This window comes from Thermobia domestica, chromosome 10 (assembly GCF_964235325.1).
Source record: "Thermobia domestica chromosome 10, izTheDome1.hap1.1, whole genome shotgun sequence".
Lineage (NCBI taxonomy): Eukaryota > Metazoa > Arthropoda > Insecta > Zygentoma > Lepismatidae > Thermobia > Thermobia domestica.
The window spans coordinates 203,602,820-203,625,023 of NC_137463.1; the positions used below are offsets into that span (position 1 = coordinate 203,602,820).

General features: G+C 36.7%; 3 protein-coding genes across 4 annotated transcripts in view; 2 read left to right on the forward strand and 1 right to left on the reverse strand.

Annotated features, from left to right (window-relative positions):
* The window catches only part of LOC145662937 (tudor domain-containing protein 1-like), a 125,397-nt gene extending 108,193 nt beyond the window's left edge, over positions 1-17,204 (reverse strand). The window contains exon 1 of one of the 2 annotated variants that reach the window (XM_081728964.1): positions 17,048-17,204. Coding sequence is in view for 1 of the 2 variants with exons in the window: in XM_081728965.1 (XP_081585091.1) it covers positions 17,048-17,100 (53 nt within the window). In the remaining variant the exon portion in view is untranslated. The remainder of the gene's footprint in view (positions 1-17,047) is intronic. The other variant, XM_081728965.1, reaches the window with a different exon arrangement.
* A 2,671-nt stretch (positions 17,205-19,875) lies between these two features.
* Positions 19,876-20,412, forward strand: LOC145661739 (zinc finger MYM-type protein 1-like). The gene has a single exon (XM_081727073.1). The coding sequence runs from the start codon at positions 19,876-19,878 to the stop codon at positions 20,410-20,412; it is 537 nt and encodes a 178-aa protein (XP_081583199.1).
* A 76-nt stretch (positions 20,413-20,488) lies between these two features.
* On the forward strand, positions 20,489-21,736 carry LOC145661740 (zinc finger MYM-type protein 1-like). The gene has a single exon (XM_081727074.1). It carries the CDS (start codon positions 20,489-20,491, stop codon positions 21,734-21,736), a length of 1,248 nt encoding a protein of 415 aa, XP_081583200.1.
* Positions 21,737-22,204: the final 468 nt, after the last annotated feature.

Sequence of the window (22,204 nt, forward strand, 5' to 3'; positions counted from 1 at the left end):
GGAATAACTACAACAAGAAAATAACAAAATAAAACAAAACAGAAGAAACGCGCACGACAATTTCATTGAACTATCACAGAATCACAATGAATCAAAACTGTCATCCCGCTTCCGCCGACATGGCAACAACTGAGCTCATGTTGCCAAACTTACCTTATCGTAAGAAGTTTAACTGATAAACAATGAGTTTGCATACCTCTATTGTTATTCTAACAGTCAATCTTTCTTTCTTTGTGTATCTACTGCAAAAGTAGCTACATTTTAAAAAGTTTTTGGATACAGTCATATTTGAGTGAGAGTAAATCTGACAATGTTATTTGTGTCATGCTTCTCCTTTTGTCATCGGCTACAGTTAGGGTTGCAAGTACTTATATTAATATGCTAGCTGAACGTACCAGCTACGCTGGACACACGAACAATTATAAACTGCCGCGCAAGTCAACTCTAAAGTTTAATTTGTTTTTACCACAATCTTCAAAAACATTTTAAATTCTGCCACTAACCGAATTCACCAAAACTGTTTTTGATTTTAAACAGGCTCCTTTTTCTACTAAAAAAATGGTTCGGTTTTCTATTAAAAATCGACTTCAGTTACAAATGCAACAGTTTTTAAATTCGAAACAATTTTCTCTAAAAATCGGAACACATATAATCTTCCTGGTTTTTGAAAAATCCCTGTCGGTTCTTTTAAAAACCGAAAAACCGTTATTTCTTTTCGCACCAGTAGTATGGAATACCATACAGGGTAGTGGGTGGTCCGTCCCCCCCTCCTTAACGTAATTTTAGGCTTTATTTTTTTTACAAATTTTAGCCTTTATATTCCGTCACCGCTTCAATGACTTGTTCAAGCAAATTTTATTTTGCTTAAAGACTTTCAATAGAGAAAGGGCAAGCGCATTTAAAGAGGTTTTACATCATAAATAACAATAAAATACAGTGTACTGAATATAAGAATGGCATAGGCTATTAACTTTGACAGTTTTAAAATTGGCTACGTATAACTTTGACAAAAATAATAATGAAGGAATTAAAAAAAAGAAAACTTTCGGGGGTGTACAGCCCCGGATCCTCCCTGGCCACACTATTGCTACAAAAATTAACATAGTTTAAATTTTTATTATACTACACCTTTCGTAAACCTCTCGTGATGAGGAGGGAAAATCATAAATTATGGATGAAATTAAGAAACATCATGGCATAAATAAATTTACAAAACAATATAAGTAAATTTTGAGATGAGACAAGAACTAATCTTTCGATAATCGAGACGAGAAATAAGTCTTCCATAATCGAGACGAGACGAAAAAACCTTATTTCTCGTCTCGCGAGCAACACTATTTGGACAGATTGGAGATTGTCACTATTCATCCAGCGACCCCGAAAACTATGAGTTCTACACTAATCTTAGTGGATTTGGACATTTTAATTTTCATCCCCACCATCTGGATGGAGGCTAAGCTTAGACTTGAACAGCTTCGGGGAGAGTTACTATTCATCTCAGTGACCCCTAAACTATGGATTCGACACTAATATTAATCGATTTCGATTATTTTTACATATTAACCCACTACCAACTCGTCATATACTAAAAGCGCGCCCTCCTACTAAAAAAAGAATCAATGTGTACGCCAGGAACTTCTACTTAGGGGGATGTTCAAAATAAAAGGGTGTTCTGACAAAGCAATATTTTGTAACTCAATTATTAGTGATAATTACTGGTTTAGTGGTCTCCTCCCTCTCAACCTTCATTTATACTTATCAATTTGCTATAAAAAAAATAATAAATAAAATAAAAACCTTACACGCTGTAATTATTTTTCGGAAGGGACTGCGAGACTCTTAATCCCAGAAGAGAAGGATTAAGCATGTCTACTTTGTTAGCCTTGATCGAAACTCCGGAATAATGATGATGATTATTATTATTATTATTTATTTTTTACAAAACCAGACATGAGAATGTGTTTACTTCGTATTTTGAAAGGAAACAAATAAATCAGCAAACCTAACATTTCTTTTTTAATTGATGCAATAAGTATATGATACTGATTGATAGAATTGGATTCCTTTTCTATCCAGGGGTGTGTGTAAAAAAACTGATCGATAAAATTGCTAGGCTGTCTGCTTATTTTTTTTAAAAAGATGCCGAACTTCAGCTTTCTAAGTTGAGCAGCTGGTGAGATACTCAATTTTTGGCAAAAATTCGGACTCCTCCCCACTCCTTCTTGGTATATTATTATAATCTATATGATATCATAAGATCTCAGTTGGGATTGGGGTCTAATATAAACCGAAAATCTTTTCATTCTGCTTTGCGTTTGGCCATACATAAAATTGGATTACGCACACTATTATGTTATTTAAGTAAAGATACTGTTATTAATAACTACATAAAGTGACTTGTGTCATTCACTTCCCAATTGTTCTGCGAATAGAGGCAACCGTAGGGTTCGTAACTTTGTTGTACGAGACTACATGAATATGTATAAAGGGACAATAGTGTTTCATACTTTCTGACAGAAAAGTGTACCTTTTGCTACTGGCTACACTTGGTTTGACGTATTTCCGTTTTCTAATCTTCCTAGGGTGGGACAGAGAGTAAAGGTACCAAAAATGTCTACGTCTCGCTCGTTATGCAGTGACCTAGGACTCCATGCTTGGAAGCAAGACAAAGGACAAATGAACTGAAGCGCCAGAGGCTCCTATAAGCAAAACGCTTACTTAAGCGTTACGCAGCAAATGGGCACTGTCGAATCCTTTTCACTGATGAAAAGATTTTTAGTGCTGATCAGACTTTCATTGCCCAAAATGACAGGATATATGCCATATCCCCTAGAGAAGCTGGTGAAAAGTCTTCAAGGATCCAGAGGAATTGCAGCATCCAGCCTCAGTCATGGTGTGGTGGGGTGTGAGCCATGAGAGCACAACGGAGCTCCATTTTTGTGAAAAGGGGTCAAAACGTCAGAGTGTACTAGGAGATAGTGATTGAGAGACTAGTCAAGAATTTCACCAACATACTCTTCCATGGACAGAACTGGAGCTTTCAGCTGGTCTCAGCCCCAACACACAAGGCACGTACAAACCAGCAGTGGCTGGAGGCAAATGCTCCGGACTTCATTTCCACTTCAGATTGGCCTACTGCAAGCCCGGACCTAAACCGCTTGGACTATAAACTCTGGTCCAAGCTTCAAGAGATGGCTTGCAAGAAGAGACATCCCAATATTGAAAGTTTTAAGCGATCTCTTCAGAAGGGAGCTGCAGATTTTCCAGTCAATGTGTTGTATAATACAATTTATGAGTGGCCACAAAGACTTAATGACTGTGTACATGCTAATGGTGCCTATTTGGATAATTGTGATTTTGGTACAGTCCGCAGCAAAAAACATGCAACATGAGCATGTAAGTTTATTGTGAAACTACGCCTAACAATGCAGAGAATCAACATAACGTCTAAGTGGCACGAATCACACCAGGAGAAACCTCGGAATCCTCTCCTGCACACTTATTTTGGAGCAAAAGACTTCGTCGTTTTACAATAAACTTACATGCTCATGTTGCAGGTTTTTTGCTGCGGACTGTACATAGCGTATCCATATAACTCATGTTAAAATATCTCTAACCATTTTGTTCAGTGGTCAAAGTGAGACGGTATGCGGTGGTATGCCAAACCGGCTCTGGTTTTTTAGTGATGAAGACATACCGCCTCTGGTTTTTCGTGATCAAGATATACCGCCACTGGAAAGTAGATGCCAGTACATCTTTTAAAAATCCATTTTTACTGTATACACGAATAGTTTTGCATGTCAAAGATTTTAGATTGGAAACACCGACATTTCTGCTATATTTCCCTACCTTTTGTTTTTAAAATGTGGTTCTACAAAGAAGTTCAACAATTGCTTCTACGCAAGAACTCGTGTTGATTGTGTTGCTTGCAGATAAGGGCCACATAATAGAAAGGAATGAATCATGGGCTCAATCTAAACAAAAGGCAATGTATTGAAGATGCTACTCGTTTAAACTGAAATCGGGAAGTATTGCTATCAGTTCGCCGGAATTTCTTTTCTGTCTACAATGATAAAGAAATATATAACAGTCCGATATTTACGAGAAAAACTATAGATTATGCAATCAAATAAAAAAAAAAAACTGTTGTTTTACTTCAGTGTTTTATGTTAAATCTGAGGTTTAGCTTATTCAGGGTGTCTACTGGAATACCAGAAAGTAAATTCATGACTTTTTCATGACTTTTCATGACCTGTTTGTTCAAATTTTCATGACCATGGCGATAAAAATTTACCATTAGTAATAATAAACCCCTACCATCAGTGGTGCATCGGTTAAGATGAAGATCACATTATGTTCTTATTTGTCTAATGTACATAATGTCGATTAGCTGACAACTAATTTTAAAATGCAAGAGCAATTTAAAAGGCAGTAAACAAATTTTTAATTGCGGTTCAAAAAGACAAAACAAATTATAAAAGAAATTAGTTTTAAAAAAATAGATCATCAAATTTAAAATCTGCAAACTCAAACGAATAATATTTGCATAAGTTTAATGAACAAACTCCATGGCTCTTGATAAGTAGAGTAACAAATAAAACAGTTCTGACCAGAGCAAAATGAAATATATTAAAAACTATACTTACAATGTGTTACAGTTTCAAGGACCTAACGTCCTCTTCATCAGACACAAACACTCTATAGTTTTTAATATATTTCATTCTGCTCTGGTCAGAACTGTGTTTTATTTGTTGCATAAGTTTGAAGGCCCAAAAATACACAATTTACCTTTCTTAGAGGTAAAGAAATAGCAGATCAGAAAGTTAGACAGTAAAAAGTTGTTACTATATTACAGAGACTAGAAGATGAAATGGGGAGCAACTAGGAAGACAGTAAAGTACCAGTTAGCCAGCACTAACTGGTGGGGGAAATTCTCTCAATTACTGACTTGATACAACTGTTTCAGTACATGCAGTATGAGGTATAAAAGTATGAAGTATAAAAATCTACTTTGAGATTTCAGATTTTCATGACCAGTTGGGTAAATAAAGGACTTTTTCATGGCTTTCATGACCACTAAGCAAAATATATGACTTTTTCATGACTTTCATGACTTTCATGACCAGTAGACACCCTGTTATTGTTTTATTTCAAGCGTTTTGTATTTTGTTGTGGCCTACTCAATTGTTTCTTTCTTATGTATGTGTATCTTCTTGCCTTAATACATATAATTGCCGTGTTTTGAGCACAGGTGGGTTCAAGTGTTTTCTGCTGTGGGGACAGACCTTCCGGGAACACCCCGGGGTCTGGAATACACCTGAGTCGAGTGGAGGGTCTGTCAGTACTCCCGCGGGAGATTGTAAAAAATTGGTTTTTGATCATTTTTATGTATAATTCTCTATAATATAACATAAGGGTATATTTTTTCGAAGAAAGTTGAGGGCGGAGAGCAAAGCATCCGTAATTATGGAGAAATTTTTTCATGGTTTCGAGTCATTATGTAAATAAAAATTCAGTCTCTTAGGCAACATATCCTCATTTTATTTCAACATTTAAATAGACGGTATGTTGAGTCAAAATGGTAATACAATATACTGTCTCCGCTTATTTTACACTTCGAACACTGATTTTGTCTCAATATACTTAAAACTTCGGCACAGTACTTATGTAAGACGAGGTAGAACATCAGCATTGAACACAGTTATTGTTGTGGAATTGAGTGAATTTGAAAAAAGCAAAGCGATGCTTATTACATTTCAGTTTGAGCACTGGCCTAATGTAAAAGTACTTGCTGGTGTTGAGCATTTCTAATAATAATAATAATAATAATAATAATAATAATAATAATAAATACTTTTGCATAAGAATGCCACAACGCAAGTTAGAGGCTCGTTGCTTTCCTTATAAGCAGTTATGATTACGTTCTATTAAATTTAATTCCTGGAAAATACAAATAGCACACAAGCAACTTTGTTTCCTTCTTTTAGCATAACTCCCACGTTTATGCACCGAGGTTAATAGGGACGATGATGATGAGCTGAATAATAATGGTAAAATGGAGAAAGAAAACCCGCGCACACGATATTTGTTCACCACGAAGACCACTTGGCACGGGCTGAGATCGAACCAGAAACCACAAGCACCAGCGATGATTGCTCTATCACACACTAGAGGTGATCGCTTTACCACGCACCAGAGGTAGCCCCCTAAGCCACCGCGACCGCACAAGGATTTTAGATGTTCTTCCAAATTGGACAAAACTTAAAACTCTCCGCACTACCTCATTTGATAAAATCTCAATGGAGATAGTGAGAAACTACGTTAATCGATAAACACAGACTGAAAGATCATTTTTCTCTCTTCACTTGAAGTCGGAAGATTTCATAAACTCGTAGCGATTAAAGAAAAAATTCTGAGGAGGTATGCACCTTATTTGTTATTTAGGCGAAAAGCATCGTTTCAGTGTCTATTCTACGAGTTCGCTTCCTTAACTAATGGGTTACGACTACAAATCTGCACAGAATGCACAGAGTCATAAACTAAAATTTGTCACAGTCAGCGCTATGTTTTGATATAATAATATTCCAATACGTATCTATTACATACTATGTTTTCTTTCTTTCAGATGCCAATAAACTGATACAAAATGGAGTAAAAGGGAGATGTCTTCCGTTCATGCATCGTTAAAGCACTTTGTTGTTGAAGGTATTTCAAAACGAACAATTTATGCGACACTTAAATCCGGAACAACAGAACGAAAAACAGGAAGTCGTCCAAAAGCAGCTATGATGACGAAGAAAAATCAACAAAACTAAAGAAAGTTTCTGAGAATAAAGACGGCATTAGTCAGAACGACGCAGCAAAAGCATTTAATTGTTCACAACAATACATATCTAAAACGTTAAAATCAATGAGAATCAAAGCCTGGAAAAAGGAAAAAGCTTCATCTTATACAAACACACAAATAACAACTGTAAAATCAAATTGTCGTTGAATGGTCCGAAACTGCAAAGGAAAATCGTTCATTTTGGATGATGAAGTCTTTCTAAATCTCAGATGCCCGAAAATGACATTTCTTATTCCTTGGACAATCAACACGACCCTCTTAATATAAAATATTAATGTAAGCATAAATTTGAGAGCAAAGTGATGCTTTATTTATTTGTATCTGACAAAAGTGTTTTTGGGTCTTATTTTAATCTTAGTGGGTTAACAATCAATGTCTCAATGTTAGCGTTAGGATGTGTACGTAAAGCAATGTCTCCACAAGATTTTACTTCCCTTTGTACGAAAATATCATTCAGACAATAAATTTATTTTCTAGCCTGACAAAGTCAGCTCTCATTATCCGAGAAATGCTCTGGAATACCTTATGTCACAGCACATCCCTTTTGTACTCAAAAACAAAAATCCAACTAACTTGCCCCAGTGTCGCCCAATCGAAGATTTTCTGGATAATTGACAAGGTGTACAAACGTAACTGGAAGGCAAAAACTGTACAGCAACTTCAAAGAAGAATCCGCAAATGCTTAAAAATTGACCCAAGGAGCGTCCAAACAGCTTGTGCTTCTATTCCAAAACATTCGCGGGCTGTAGCTGATAAGGGACCATTTGCAATTTCTCATTAGCACTTGCTTGTACACTTATGCATATACTGCAAATAAACGCTAAAACGTAGTTTCAATTTGTCGTCTGCTTATTTTTACGTCATCATCCAGTTTGTGCAAATTTTTAGTTGTGACCCGTTATTCTCATTTCATCAATTTAATCTCAAACATTTATCATAAGATTCATTCTGTACGATCATAACAAGTTAAAGCAATATGTAGATTATTCTTCTACATTTTTACATCACAGTTTCCCTCTAGAAAAACTAATTTTGTAAGAATTCTATCTTAACCTTTATACAATACAGCCTCGATTATCCGAGCTAATGTGGACCTGTATAACTCCGGATATCAAAAACTCAGAAAATACACACTTTCTGCAAAATGCAGGGTAGTACTGTGCGTACAGTACAGTAAAGACGTGAGGTTCAGTATAATAACTAGGCCCACATTAATTCCTATACAGCACGTTTAATTGTTCTAATGTAAGCTCAAAAGTAAAAATAAATAAATAAATATATTAATAATAATAATAATAATAATAATAATAATAATAATAATAATAATAAAAACACAAAATAAAAAAAACTAACACTAAAATTACTTCATAAAATAGTCCTGAAATTTCATAGATAACTGTTCACAGCAGTACATGATTGCAGAGCTGTTCCATTACTTCGTACAGGGGCATGACATGAAGGTTTACTAGAGGGAAAAAAAAAAAAAAAAAAGAAAAGAAAAAGAAAAAACTACAGAGAGAATGACTAAATTTTCCGAATACGATGGCGAGTAGCGGCTGGATATTTGTGCTTGTTACGGGGTCGGGCATTCGAATCTTCTCGATTTCTCTTGAACTTCTTTTTTTATTTTTGTTAATTTATACCAATTGCGGCGTCGTTTCGGCTTCTGCTCGTACATTGCAACCCGCGCCATTTAAAACGCAAGCTGTTAGCTCCTTTTTTTTTTTTTTCTCCTACGTACTACCTCAGTTAACCCGGAACTAGAATAACTCAGGCTCTACTGTATATGTATTCATTACGAGTGTGGAGAGTTTGATGCTCCACTGGATATCAAGTGGCAGAAAACAGCTGACCTAGTAAGATAATTGTGCGTTTAGGGGAAGTCAGATTTTTATCATTGCCAACCAATGTTTTTCAGCATAATTACATTTATGAGCATTAGTTTCGAAAATGATTATCCATGGTGAGGAAAAGTTACATTTTATTATCGCTCTGGAATTCCTTCAAAAAGTACTTCTCTAATTGTGTGTGTGTATGTGTGATTCTTAACGAACGAAAAATTTTATACTCACTGACTCAGATATAGCAAGGTTCATTATAGTTTTTTTTTAGTTTAATATTTCATTACTGAATAATCGTCTACAGAAATTGAACCAAATTTGAAATACATCCAAATATGAAATAAACGCTATAAATTAATTGTATCATTACCGTATGGTATGGCATAGTCCATACTGATTCAGGCAGGGAGGGTTATCTTGATAATCTCAGATGTTGTTAAATTTAACAGATGCTAAAATTCAGGACAAAGTAAGAAATCCGTATGTTTCGTTTTGTCTGAAAAAAAAATTCAAGCCTCCAAAGGTGGCGCCATTTCTCACGTCACTGGTACGGCATAGTCTAGATCGGTCACGGCTGCTGGTATTTCGGCAAAATAATGGAACGGAATGGTCCAAATATACATCTGGAACAGTTATTTATTTGGAAGATAATAATTTACTGATTAAAGTGACATTCTCCGTTTGGAAATATATGTGCAAGTTCTCATGCTGTAACCTTAAGAAAAAAAAAAAAAAAGAGAGAGAGAGAAAGAAAAGAAATCATTTTTGTTTTAAATATGCCAATCCCAAAAATTTTGATTTTTACCTGTTGATCAGTACCATACTTGAGAAGGAGCTTGCGATGGCTTGGGGACCTGCTGAAAGCATCACGCTACAGTCCAAGTACAGCTGCAAAAGAACCCCGAGGATTTTACGAGAGGGGTGAAGTCAATAAATATACCGCCAGCATAAAATAGAATGGTCCAACCAAATTAGCTCTGTGAAAGGAATTCACAAGTCACATATCTGGACTAACAGTGATGGGAGAACTTATATTGCAAAACGTTTAAAAGACAAAGAAAGAAAAAAATTCATATGTCCACTCAATGTCAGAAGCGGCACAAGAATATTCAGATTAACAACTTACAAAGAGGAATGGTCGTGGCCTGTATGTATCACTGTGACTTGCAGATATTAGTTGTGAGCAGGGTGGATTGATTTAAATCACGATTTTAATCAAGATTTAAATCACTTGATTTTTTAAATAAAAATCGTTGATTTAAATCAAATTCCGAAATGAATTAATTTAAAGTGAAAGTAAGTAAAATCCCGTTTCTCTTCTGTTATTTCGATGATGGAAGATAATAATCATAATACAATGAGACTCAAATGTATGTAAGCACAGTATGAAAACGAGTATCATGTAGGGAACGATCAGGGAAAATCCCGTTTGAACGGGCTACGGGTGAACCCTGCTTTCTTCTCTTTGTAACACAGGGTTTTAAAATTTCTATTCCAACGGGGAAATCACCATGGACATTTAAGATGAAAACTCTTTTGTGTCCACGTCTATTTGTTTGTTTCCAGATAATAGGGGCGTATTCAAAGGGGTCCGATCCCCTCTCCGAAACAAAACAAAACAAAAAAAAAAAGATTTTAAAATTTTGGGCGAAATTTATGTACTAAGTACGTAGAAGTTCCTCGGGATCGTAATAACGACAAATTTTGGATGCGTTAAAATATCGAATAATACTTTTGATAAAGTGGATACTTGACCCCATTGTAGAACATGCCGCGCCTGTGCAGGGAAAATTGTCAGAGGAAATAAAATTGCCAACAGAAAAGTATAAAAACGTGCCTGCTATGTATAGATGTCTTAAATGCACGGACAACTCGCATTTGAACTGTTTTTCACGTCACATAAAGCATATTTTTAACAATCACAAGTGTTTCTTCTGCTGGAACTGATCATCTTGATTTTTTTTTTTTTTTTTTTTTTTTTTATTTCCTGCAGAAAATTTTTGATTTACCAAACCTCATCGCATAAAGACAAAGAAAGTTCTGCCATCGGCTAATATATAGGATCAGAAAACGATATTCACGAAGAAATTAAATATCGACTAAAAGCAGGGAATTCGTGTTATTATTCAGTTCAAAATCTCTTATCGTCGCGAATTGTGTCGAGGAATTTGAAGCTTTAAAATATATAAAACGATAATTATGCCTGTTGTGTTGTATGGTTGTGAAACATGGTCGCTTACGCTGAGGGAAGGACGCAGACTGAAAGTATTTGAGAATAAAATCCTGAAACGAATATTCGGAACCAAAAGGAACGGAAGTGAGGAATGGCGAAAACTTCATGATGAGGAACTGCATAATTTATACCGTCCACCAAACATTGTTAGGGTCATCAAATCTTGGAGGCTCAGGTGGGCAGGACATGTAGCGAGAATGGAAGAAAGTAGAAACGCTTTCAAAGTTTTAACTGGAAGTCCAATCGGAAAACGACCATTAGGAAGACCTAGGCGCAGATGGGAGGACAATATTAAGATGGATCTCGCAGAAATAAGAATACAAAATAGAAACTGGATTCAGTTGACTAAGGATAGAAGTCAGGAGAGCTTTTGTGTACATGGCATTGAACCTCCGGGTTCCATAGGTCATAGAGTGAGTTAGTTAATTTTAGGCGAAATTTATGTACTTTATATGTATGCCGCTAGCTAGTTCCAATTGTTTAAAAATATGCCCCTGCCAAATATCAGTAGCTTTTGTGAAAAGAAAAGTGTCATGTTGATATACATTGCTGTACTTTTTCCTTAATGCTTAAGAAACATTGTTTGGGATTGAAATAGGTTAACGATTGGGAATTAATTCAAAATTAAAACCCAATACTTTTACTTAAGTGGCATAATTAACATTTAATACTAATTCCTGATGTTTTTTCTTCAGTTCGCGACTTGTATTATACGAAGAAAAAAAATTTGATTTAAATCAAAAAAATCGATTTAAATCAAAAAAATCAACAAAAATGATTTTTTTGAAAAAAATCATGATTTTTTTCCACCCTGGTTGTGAGTTAAATGAAATCGTTGTGAACTTATGCTACCACATAAGCTGGCTGCTGGATATAGAGTTCACCACTACCATTGCTCACTTCCAATTTGTGGTGTCCTAAAGATTGTGGTGCCACAGTTCCTATTGGTTTAACAGGAAGAAATCACTCAATAACAAAGGAAGATACTGATCCACTTGAATACATTTTCAGTTCATTGAATTGCTAATTTCAGTTCTACGCAGAGTATACTGAAGTGGTCCGCTTTGGAACCAACATTTTTTGGAACTTGTAAATATATTTTGGAAGATTTAATGTTTGAAAGCTGTGTTTGTTACTTACCGTTTACGCATAATTAAAATACAATCTCAAATAAGAGTACATTTTGACTTCATGAGACTAATCTATAAGAACATCCTAAGAGAACCTGGTTTAATGTATGTTGAAATTTCCAATTGTTGGAAAATCCTGTTCAACTCAAAAGCGGAAGTTCTCTTTTTCAAAGACATGTAATACTGTATGGTATTAATCAACAGTAAAAAATCTGGGGATGGATATTTTTGAAAAAAATTAAAATACTTTCGATTTTTTTAAAAAGAAAAATAAATCAGAAAACTACAGTATGAAAACTTGGACACACGGAGGATATAATTTTAATTAGTAAATTATTCTTTCAAATAAAACAAAATAGAAAAAAAAGTTCCAGAAGTTCTTTTTTTAATATTTTACCGAAATTCGGACGTGAGAAATGGTACCATCTTTGGCGGCCTTTATTTCAGCCCAGGATTTTTTTTTTTTTTTTTTTTTGACAAAATATAAAATACGGGTTTCTGAATGTGTGATGAATTTTAACATTTGTTAAATTCAACAATACCCGAAATTATGAAGATTTTTTCTTTGCCTGTCTCAATAGATCTAGACTATGCCGTATTCTTTTCAATAACAAGTTTTGAGTAAAGTTTGCAGAACTTATTTGTGTAAGTGAATATGTAAGTCATCATTAAACATAGGAATAATGTTTCAAAAAATGTAGGTTACCATGTAACGTAAACGTACACTCATATCCAAAATGACTGTCGCACATTTATAACTGTCTTGTAAGAATATAATTTGATAATGATTTTGCTGGATACCTTTAATACTGACATTATGTGTATAATCGGGAAATGTATGTTTGTGGTAAATGTCACAGGAAAAGTATTATAAATACGAAAATTACAGTAAGTACAAGAAAATGTTAAATTGACAAGAAAGTTTTATTTCCGTTTTATTGCTTTTATTTGCTGCACTTTTGACACGAAATTTGCCACATACATGTCTTTGGCGATTATACACATACTTACATTATAAAAAACACCGGTTGAATTCGTTATCAAATTATATTCCTACAACAACATTGTAACCATATGGTCCAGCTAATCGAATATTAATGAAGAAAATTTTAATTTTTAAATAAACCTCGTATAAAAGCACTAATACAAATTTTTATCTCAGCAAACAGACGAATATGCATATGTGTGTGTGCGTCGCGTCTGGGACAGAAATCTTGGTGATACTCTCGTCTCTCCAAATAAGGTGCTAAAATTCAGCACAGGGAGCAAACTTCGTCTCCAAAAATTCCTGCCTAATAGGTTGTCATAGCTATTTTTAGCTTTGACATCACCAGGCTGCATTGTGAGCCTGTCGCTGCGTAAAAACGCAAGGAGACGGAGAGAAAAATTAAGTTAGTCTGACTGGTGTAACTAACATAACAACAACGTGCGACCACTTAGTGTCAAAAATAATGCTTCATTTCAATTAGTGCAACGTACGTAGAAAATGTAAAGGTGTCTACGAGTAAACCAACTGTTAATCAAGCCATATACGTTAGGATAACGAAAATGTTGTCAAGGAGAGAAAAATTAGAGTTTCAAACGCTGTCTCGTCACTGATCGTAAAGTTGTCTTGACGATAACGAGCATCAGAGCAGTAAAAGGCTTCAGACCACCCGAAAGAAGACAAAAGGAAAGGAAAGGGAATTCACCCCGCAACATCAAGGACATCCCCCTGGAACCGCCATAGATTGCCTTCCTTCAGCATCAAAGTGAGTGAAAAGTGACAGTGCAAAATTGTGGAAACCAACGATGTAGTGAAATACAACCGGTAACCCGCGTCTTCCGTGATTGTAATAAGAACAATTGGGTCAAGTGTTAAATTTTATTCTCATATTCAATTATTTAAATTAAAGTGCCAAAATGTAATGTAATATGTGTTTGTGCAGTTTTAATGTTGTTTATTAAAGTGAAAAGTGAAATTTCGCATATTCTTTATCAAAATAATTATCATGGTATAAATTTATATTTTCTAGCTTAAGAAATAACCTAATTTACTTTTCTTTCCAGCATAAATAGCCAGTGCCTATGCAACATAATAATTTTCACATTATTAAATTGAATCAGCATTGAGAATACAATTAGAATCAGCTTTTATGTCGATTTCCCAGAATGTTCTGACCCGAATTCTGAACCGTGTTGTCCAGTGGCTATATGGGCGGCTTTGGCAAAAGATCCAAACTGTTATTAAAGTCTAAAGGAGACGCCCAAAACATAGAGGATCGAATCCCGGACTGTTGTAAATGCCCAAGCCCTCCTAGGGAACTGCAGGACACGAACCACATACAGTAATAACATATTTATAGACATGCGACAATAATTTTGGACATGAGTGTACATCAGTGACCACGACCTAATACAGGTTAATATCTTCCTTTTTTACGTATAACTGCCGTCAGTTACACGTCTCCTCCTTAAGACGCACCTCTGTGCAGGTCCTCTAGCTTGGACCTACCCTGACTGGAATAAATGCACTGATATGTTGTAATGACCACCTACAACAGGTTGATGCGTGAAAATTTCTATGAGTAATAGTTGTTATGCAGTCCTTATTTAGTGCAAGATAAATCTGTAAAATTTACATTAGAATTGTATTATTTTATCTGGGAAGAGCAGTTTATACGAAGAGGTGAAATACAATGACCTTACCTGTTATGATATGTAAATATTAATGTTGCAAAAAGACAAATGTTCTTTCAAGCAGGTAACATGAAACACTGAAGATAGAAACTAACAGTAATGATAATATCAGAAAGAGTGACTTGAAATGGTGCACATCTGTAATGTGCTCTATAACACATCCGGGATTTTTTTTTCCCCGAAAATCCTTGTTTACGTGCAAACTCATCGTCGCTGACCGGTCTTTTCTCTACGGACACACCCCGACCTCCGAGCGACCACCTGCTCGCCTTTTCTACTGTTTCGTGTAGATAGCATTTGAGCTTTTCAGTGACAACCTATCACAGGCTGGTTTGGGTTTTTCACTATGGTTTTTAAGGCATATGTTCAGAAGCTTAGTGCCGAAGTCAATTTGCAGCCAGTAATGGGGTAGCTTCTTCCACCCTTAAGAAACACTAGTTGTAATGTAGTACGAGTCTATTTCATAACGACAGAAGTTCGTAATTCACGTTTCAATGTCGTACTAAAATAGAACGGAACGATCGTTTTAGTAGCATATCACAAATATGTACGCAGTTGATAGGCGTCAAGAAAATAAGTGTGTAAGATAGAAGGCATTAGGATCGCTTGGCTGATTAGTTTCGCATCCCTTTTAGCAGCGAGACTATATGAGACGGCCTACATCTTAACGTGAAATCCAAACCACATGAGCTCCCACCTTAAAAGGAAACTGGTTCTCACGCATCATAAAGTATTAGAAAATAATCGTAATTCTTGAACAATTATTTCTGGTGGCGATCCTCGACATTACCTGCTCCAAATGGGATATCGACGTGCATCAATAGGTGAAAGCATGAGGACTCTACTACTACTAAGAAATATATATTTCACTGTTACATAAATTTTCACGTACTCAATCTGTACAATTCGGATTTCTGAGATTAAAAGTTAGGGGTATTAAATAGTTTCTCCCCTAAATCACATGGTTGATTACGATTCGCAGGCTTTCCAACGCTAATGAAAAAAATATAGGAAATCACGACGAAAAATAAAGATGATTTCGTGAAGCTGTGAAAAGTAACATTTCAATTATCCAATAGGCAGAAATTAAAAAAAAAAAAAAAAAAAAAAAAAAAAAAATGGAAATTACACGAATTATTGCATGAACATATATTCTATACTCTAAATATAACTCAATGGGTAATTATCTCGTTGCAAAATGTTATTTTTCGAAACACAGAAGAATCTCCATTCATTCAACCACACTACTGCGGAGACAAAAGGCCCTCCAACCATCCACATCTTATTTTCTTCTGCTAGGATCACAGGTGGAACTAGCAATTCCACAAAAATATAGGAGGCTTCGTTAAAATGTAGGAAATATAGGAGTAGCACAAAGCCTGGGTTAGTCATTTGTAACTGTGATGAGCATAAACACAGTGCGGACGTATGGCATAAAACACGAACCAACTTGTGCTAGGTGGCCACTACAAAGCACGAGTATCTAACCTTGTTATGGCAGGAGTGCAGTGGGAAGGACCGAACAGGTGCGAGTAGGCGCGTCAGCGACGCTGGGTATACGCATAAACGGGGTCACTTACAACGGCTCCGAAGCATTCGATGGATTTGGGGGTGATATTAAACGCTTTCCAAGGTTAGTTCTGTGTGAGGTATTTCTCTCGCAAAAAGATACGGAATGCGCATTCCTCGAATAAAACTACGTAAAATCAACTGACGTAGGTTATGTTATGTTAGGTTCTGATGGAATTTCCCAACCAATCACCTCATTCCGAACTTAAATCTATTTTGAGTAAAGTTTGTTGAAGTTCAGTAAGCCTTTCCAACAGTGAGGCTATGTGACGTAGACCTCCAATTTAAGGCGGCATCCCAACAACCGCGATTCGCTCAAATGTTTAATGAGCTCTACCGGGAATCCAGGCTAGTAACGAGACCAGTTGGGACGATTGTTTTGAACAACGGTTTCTTCATTGCCATTTAACGCACGGTTTCGAGCGGTGGCCATACACGTCAGAATTATATGAATAGCACAACAGGGTTGAAGTGCTCAGAGCATGATTTCACCTACACAAGATTTGAAGTAAATCAATTGAAAAACAAAAACGTTTGCACGCATTCGCAATATATATTAATGCTTCTCTTATCGTAGAGAGATTATTGCTTAAACTTATAATTTGCTTCTACCTTATTCTTCAGCTAGGAGTATGAACCCACGTTAAGAAAATTTTAACACAATATTTCTTCGAGGAAAAATATATTTCGCCAGTAAACATTTCAGAAACTATACATCCCGCTATTCAGAAACGCTATACATCTATACCTGATTGCCAATTCTGTCATAAAATCTTCAATTTTGAATATTTTATCCTTCATCTACATCCACGGCATGACCCATTTTCCTTGTCCTTTCTTTTTTATACGCGTACATGTTGTCAATACGGATCACCTGTTGATTGGGCAATTCCCAGCGTCGCCAACTCTTATAAATATTGGTTGCGCTAAGGAGCAATTAGAAAGTATAGAAATTTAGAAGGGGTTTCCCCAGTGATGTCAACTTCCAAAGAAAATTCATCTTATAATCAAATTTCAAAATGATTAAACAACATAAAAGTTTAATTGACATCAATCTGTCTAGTTCTAAAAAATAGAATTTATATGAGACCTACAAGTTAAAACCATAGGGTTACTAAACTAGACCGTACAGGTACAATTGGCGCTATTATCAAAGTGATTCCACCATTGTTGCCAACATCATCTGAAGAAAATAGGATAGATGGTCTCAGTGATGCCAACCGGTGGAAAAAATCCCATATCGTGAAAGTTTTTGACCTTATTTTCTCTGAAAGGGATAGTAAGCAGCATACCTAGGATTTTTCGAGAAGATCGAAATTTACGGCTTATTCATTTAGATATTGTAAAAAATGACTAACATAAACAAATTTAATTTTTAATATTACAGCATACTTTTAATTAGTATAACGTGGGAAATTCACACGTAAAATGGATTTTTTTGCCTCTCGACATGGGATTTCATATTGTTTCAGGTTGGCATCACTGGATGGCCTTCGGAAATAAGTTTTTACGCATAAAATGGTTAGATTTTGAACTGCTAACCTATAAACCACATTGTAGGTTTTAAATCCCCTTTTTTGTATAGGAATATAAGTGAGCTATAGTAAAATTTGAAATGTTGAATTTTATTCGCTAAATACTAACAAGCTACATACATGACTTTAAATTACAATAAAATCCATCAACAACTCATCTGATTTGTAAAAGTCAACAGCCATATTATCAGCTGGATTGAATAAATAATCGATAACGTCGGTCGTCTCAGCTAGCCAAGGAGCTGGCACTATATGCACCATCGTTGGATTGTGGAGTGGTTGTATTTGTGTAGACTGCCACTGTTCCAATTTTCAGCATTAGCCTACTTCTTTCGGCAGGTCATAGTCCTTAGAAACCCTCCTTATTTCTCCGTACACCCACATGAACCATCATAATTTGCATTGAAAGTTTTCAAGCTAATTAGATATACTCTTTGTTTCCATTAATATATAAAAGCAATCTCTGTTGCTTGAAGAACCGAACCATTTACTAAATTTGTATTAGAAAACTTTCATTCTTGGAATGAAATGACAATATTACTTGTAAAATAATTAAAAAGTAGCAAACGGAGCAACATTAAAATTCTTTCTATTGTAAATCTGTGGGTGGGAAGCAGAGGCGGCCTTTGGGGGTGGCGACTGGGGCATCCGCCCCAGGCCCCGCGATAGGATATTCTCTTGTCACAATCAGCTCAAATATGCGGGGCCTCTGCAACATTCTAATGTACCGTAGCTTAGAGTTAAGTGAATACTTTGGCCAATAATACGGTGGGTGGATTTCTTCGGAAACCAGTTTTCATAAACCAGAACTTCTTACTCAATATTTTACTTTTAGAAGCCTTAAATTCCCGAAATCTACGTCATTACTATGAAAGCGTTTAGCATAATATTTCTTTTTTGTTTTAAAGTACCGTAATAATTACGCCCTTGAGTTTCGGATTAACAATGGGTCAGCAAACAAAGCGACGTTAATACTATGCACGTGACTCTAAATGGCCTTATCTCAACTTTTCTTTGTTGTCGAAATAGAGTGAGAAGTCATGTTGTTTGTTGCTTTTGGGTCAGAAGAGTGGTCCTGTAGCTACGGACACCTCTGAGTTATCGCTTTCAAGAAATAGCTCCTATTGCACGCCTTGTGTAGCACCTCAGTTTGGCTTCGGAATTCGGACCGCGCAGTCGTAGTGAGATGTGGATACGTAATATTTTGATTACTGCGTGAGTGTCTTCCGATTATTCGTTTATTGGGCAAAGAATAAGTGACCATCATGAGTGGCAGAGATAGAGACAAATTCCGTAAATACGAAAGTGGGGCTGCGAAAGCCAAGAAACGGAAATATAAAGAAGATTTCATTCAGAAGCAAAAGGGATCTTTGGACAAATTTGTTGTAGCGGTAAAATCAGCGGATCAACACCAAAAACTTGAGAACACAGATGATGATTTGTCTGTGACTGTGAGCGACCGGTGTGATGCGACAGACCAGGTTGTGATACCAAGTTTTGCGTCCGACGAAGAAAACAAACTAGCCGGCAACAAAACTGTTTCTACGCCCTGTTGTCCCACAAGCAACAATGAAAACTTGGTGCAATTCTCTGGGGACAACGTTGTTGCAACAGACCCAGAAAGTGACCTCTCCTGTGAAAGCGCGACCATTCCTCTGCATACTTCTGACACTCTTCAAACGACGAGCACACTGTTCGAAGACATATACGATCCAGGTAATTGAAAACATATTAACAGTGAAGTGCGTGACATGTTAGTGGAGAAGGGTCCAATCAGGCTAAGTGACTGTGAATACCCAAAGGACGAAGGTAACAGACATTTTTCGAACAATTTCTTTAGACGGAGGATGCCGAACGGAGAAACAGTGGATAGGCGATGGCTAAGTTATTCGAAGATCAGAGACAGAGTATTTTGCTTTCCTTGTAAGTTGTTTGGCACAACAGCTACTAGAGGCCAGTTAGCAAACGAAGGCTGCTGCGACTGGAAGCATCTTGGCGATAAACTTCAGCACATCGAAGTTCTGTAAATCACGTTAAGTGCATGACAGCGTGGTTGGAATCAGCTCGGAGAATGTCCAATGGTAGCGCAATAGATAACATGATGCTAGAACGAATTAGAAAAGAAAAGCTGCATTGGCGCGCAGTGTTAACAAGAATTCTAGCGATTGTACAGTACCTTGCCGAAAACAACAACGCATTTCGTGGGGGAACGGAGAAATTTTATGCGCCGAACAATGGTCAGTTTTTAGGCTTAGTTGAGATGCTGGCCAAATTCGATCCAACCATGCAAGAACATCTCCGCCGAATTAAGAACGACGAGGCTCACGACCATTACCTCGGGCATAGGATCCAAAACAAGCTTATCGACCTGATGGCGTCAGAAGTAAAGGGGAAAATTATTGATAAAGTGAAACTTGCTAAATATTTTGCCGTCATCCTTGACTGCGCGCTTGATGTTGGCCACAAAGAGCAGATGTCCCTCTCGTTTAGTGGACGTATCAGATCCGGACGTGAAGGTGGGGGAGCACTTCATCGAATTTCTGGATGTGGACAACGCAACAGGAAAGCGGTTATCTGAAGCTCTTCTGGCCGCACTGGCGGACCTCGATCTGGACATCGCCGACTGTCGTGGCCAGGGGTACAATGGTGCGAACATGAAGGGAAAACACCAAGGAGTTCAAGCGCACATTCTTCGCATGAACAGTCAAGCATTTTACACTCCGTGTGGTTGCCATAATTTGAACCTTGTTTTAGGAGACATGGCTAAATGCAACTCCCAAGCAGTGATGTATTTTGGTGTCATACAGAGAATATATAAATGCTTTGCTGCCTCGGCTGAAAGGTGGAAAATTTTGGAAGAAACCGTGCCTTTAACGACTACAAAATCACTTTCAGAAACGCGGTGGGAGTGCCACCTGGAAAGTGTGAAAGCACTGCGTTATCAGACGAAAGATGTCAGGGAGGCACTGTTGACTGTCGCAGATTCCGCCAATGATCCGCTAGTAAAAAGTGAAGCCGAATGTCTTGCAAATTATGAGCTCGAAAGCTTCGAGTTTATTCTGAGCTTAATCATATGGTATGACATTTTATTTGCTGTGAACGCTGTCAGCAAAACTTTGCAGTCAGCTGACATGCAGCTCGATGTGGCAATACAGCAAATCAAAGGCCTTGTTACTTTCTTGAGAAAGTGCCGGGAAACCGGATTCTCCGATGCTATGATCGCAGCAAAGGAAATTGCGTCCGAAATGAACGTAGCTCAGAAATTCAAGGAACGAAGAGTCAGATGCAAGAAAAAACAATTCGATTATGAGGGTAACGACGAAGAAACATCTTCGCCGGAAAAGTCCTTCAGAACAGGATATTTCTTATGGATAGTGGATCAAGCACTTACCTTAATGGAAAAAAGATTCGAACAACTGGAAGAGTATGCTTCAATCTTTGGATTTCTATACAACTTGAAAGGTTTGCGGTCATTGAACGACGATTGTTTGTTAAAGTGCTGCATGGATTTGGACAACATGTTCCGCGCAGAAGATTCACGCGATTTGGACGGAATTGACTTGTGCACAGAATTGAAGATTTTTCGAGAAATGCTTCCTGATAACATCAATGCCGCCCAAGAGTGTCTTCAGTACGTTTGGCCCATTCGAGATTCATTTCCCAACATCGTTATTGCATACAGAATTATGTTGACAATTCCTGTGACAGTTTCCAGCGCTGAAAGAAGCTTTTCGAAGTTGAAACTTATCAAAAACTATCTACGATCAACAATCTCGCAAAGCAGATTGTGCGGTTTAGCTATTTTGCCCATCGAAAAGGAAGTTGCCTCAACAATGGACTACGAGGACCTTATCAACGATTTTGCACAGCGAAAAGCCAGAAAAGTCGACTTCCGTCTGTGACCGCCAAGGCAGCTGCTTCGTAAATCAGTGATAGTTTTATTATGTGTTCTAGTTTGTTGATCTTGCATGCATGTAAAATGTTTCCGAATCATTAATGTCGTAAGTTATATCGACCCCCATGCCATAAGAACCACTTACCCCCTCTAAAATTTCACCTATGTTTCCTGGCTTCAGGGGGGGTTTCGCCTACCGAACCCCCCAGCCCTGGGCCCCGCATACTACTAAGGCCGCCACTGGTGGGAAGAGAGAAGAAGAAAGATAAATAAATGTTTATATCATAATAAAACACCCTTTACCTAGAGAAATCAATTGATACGATAATATAAAATGACAAATTGGCTAATTTTTAGAAATTACAATTCATTTTCAAAGAAAAATATTTTTAGTATTAACGGCTAATAAAATATCCAAAAATGGCAAAAGAGTTTCGTAAAATAAGCTATATTTGAGGCTATAAGCATTTTATAG

Coding starts and splice junctions, on each gene's coding strand:
- LOC145661739 (XM_081727073.1), top strand. CDS start 19,876: ATGACAGCGTGGTTGGAATCAGCTCGGAGAATGTCCAATGGTAGCGCA.
- LOC145661740 (XM_081727074.1), top strand. CDS start 20,489: ATGAAGGGAAAACACCAAGGAGTTCAAGCGCACATTCTTCGCATGAAC.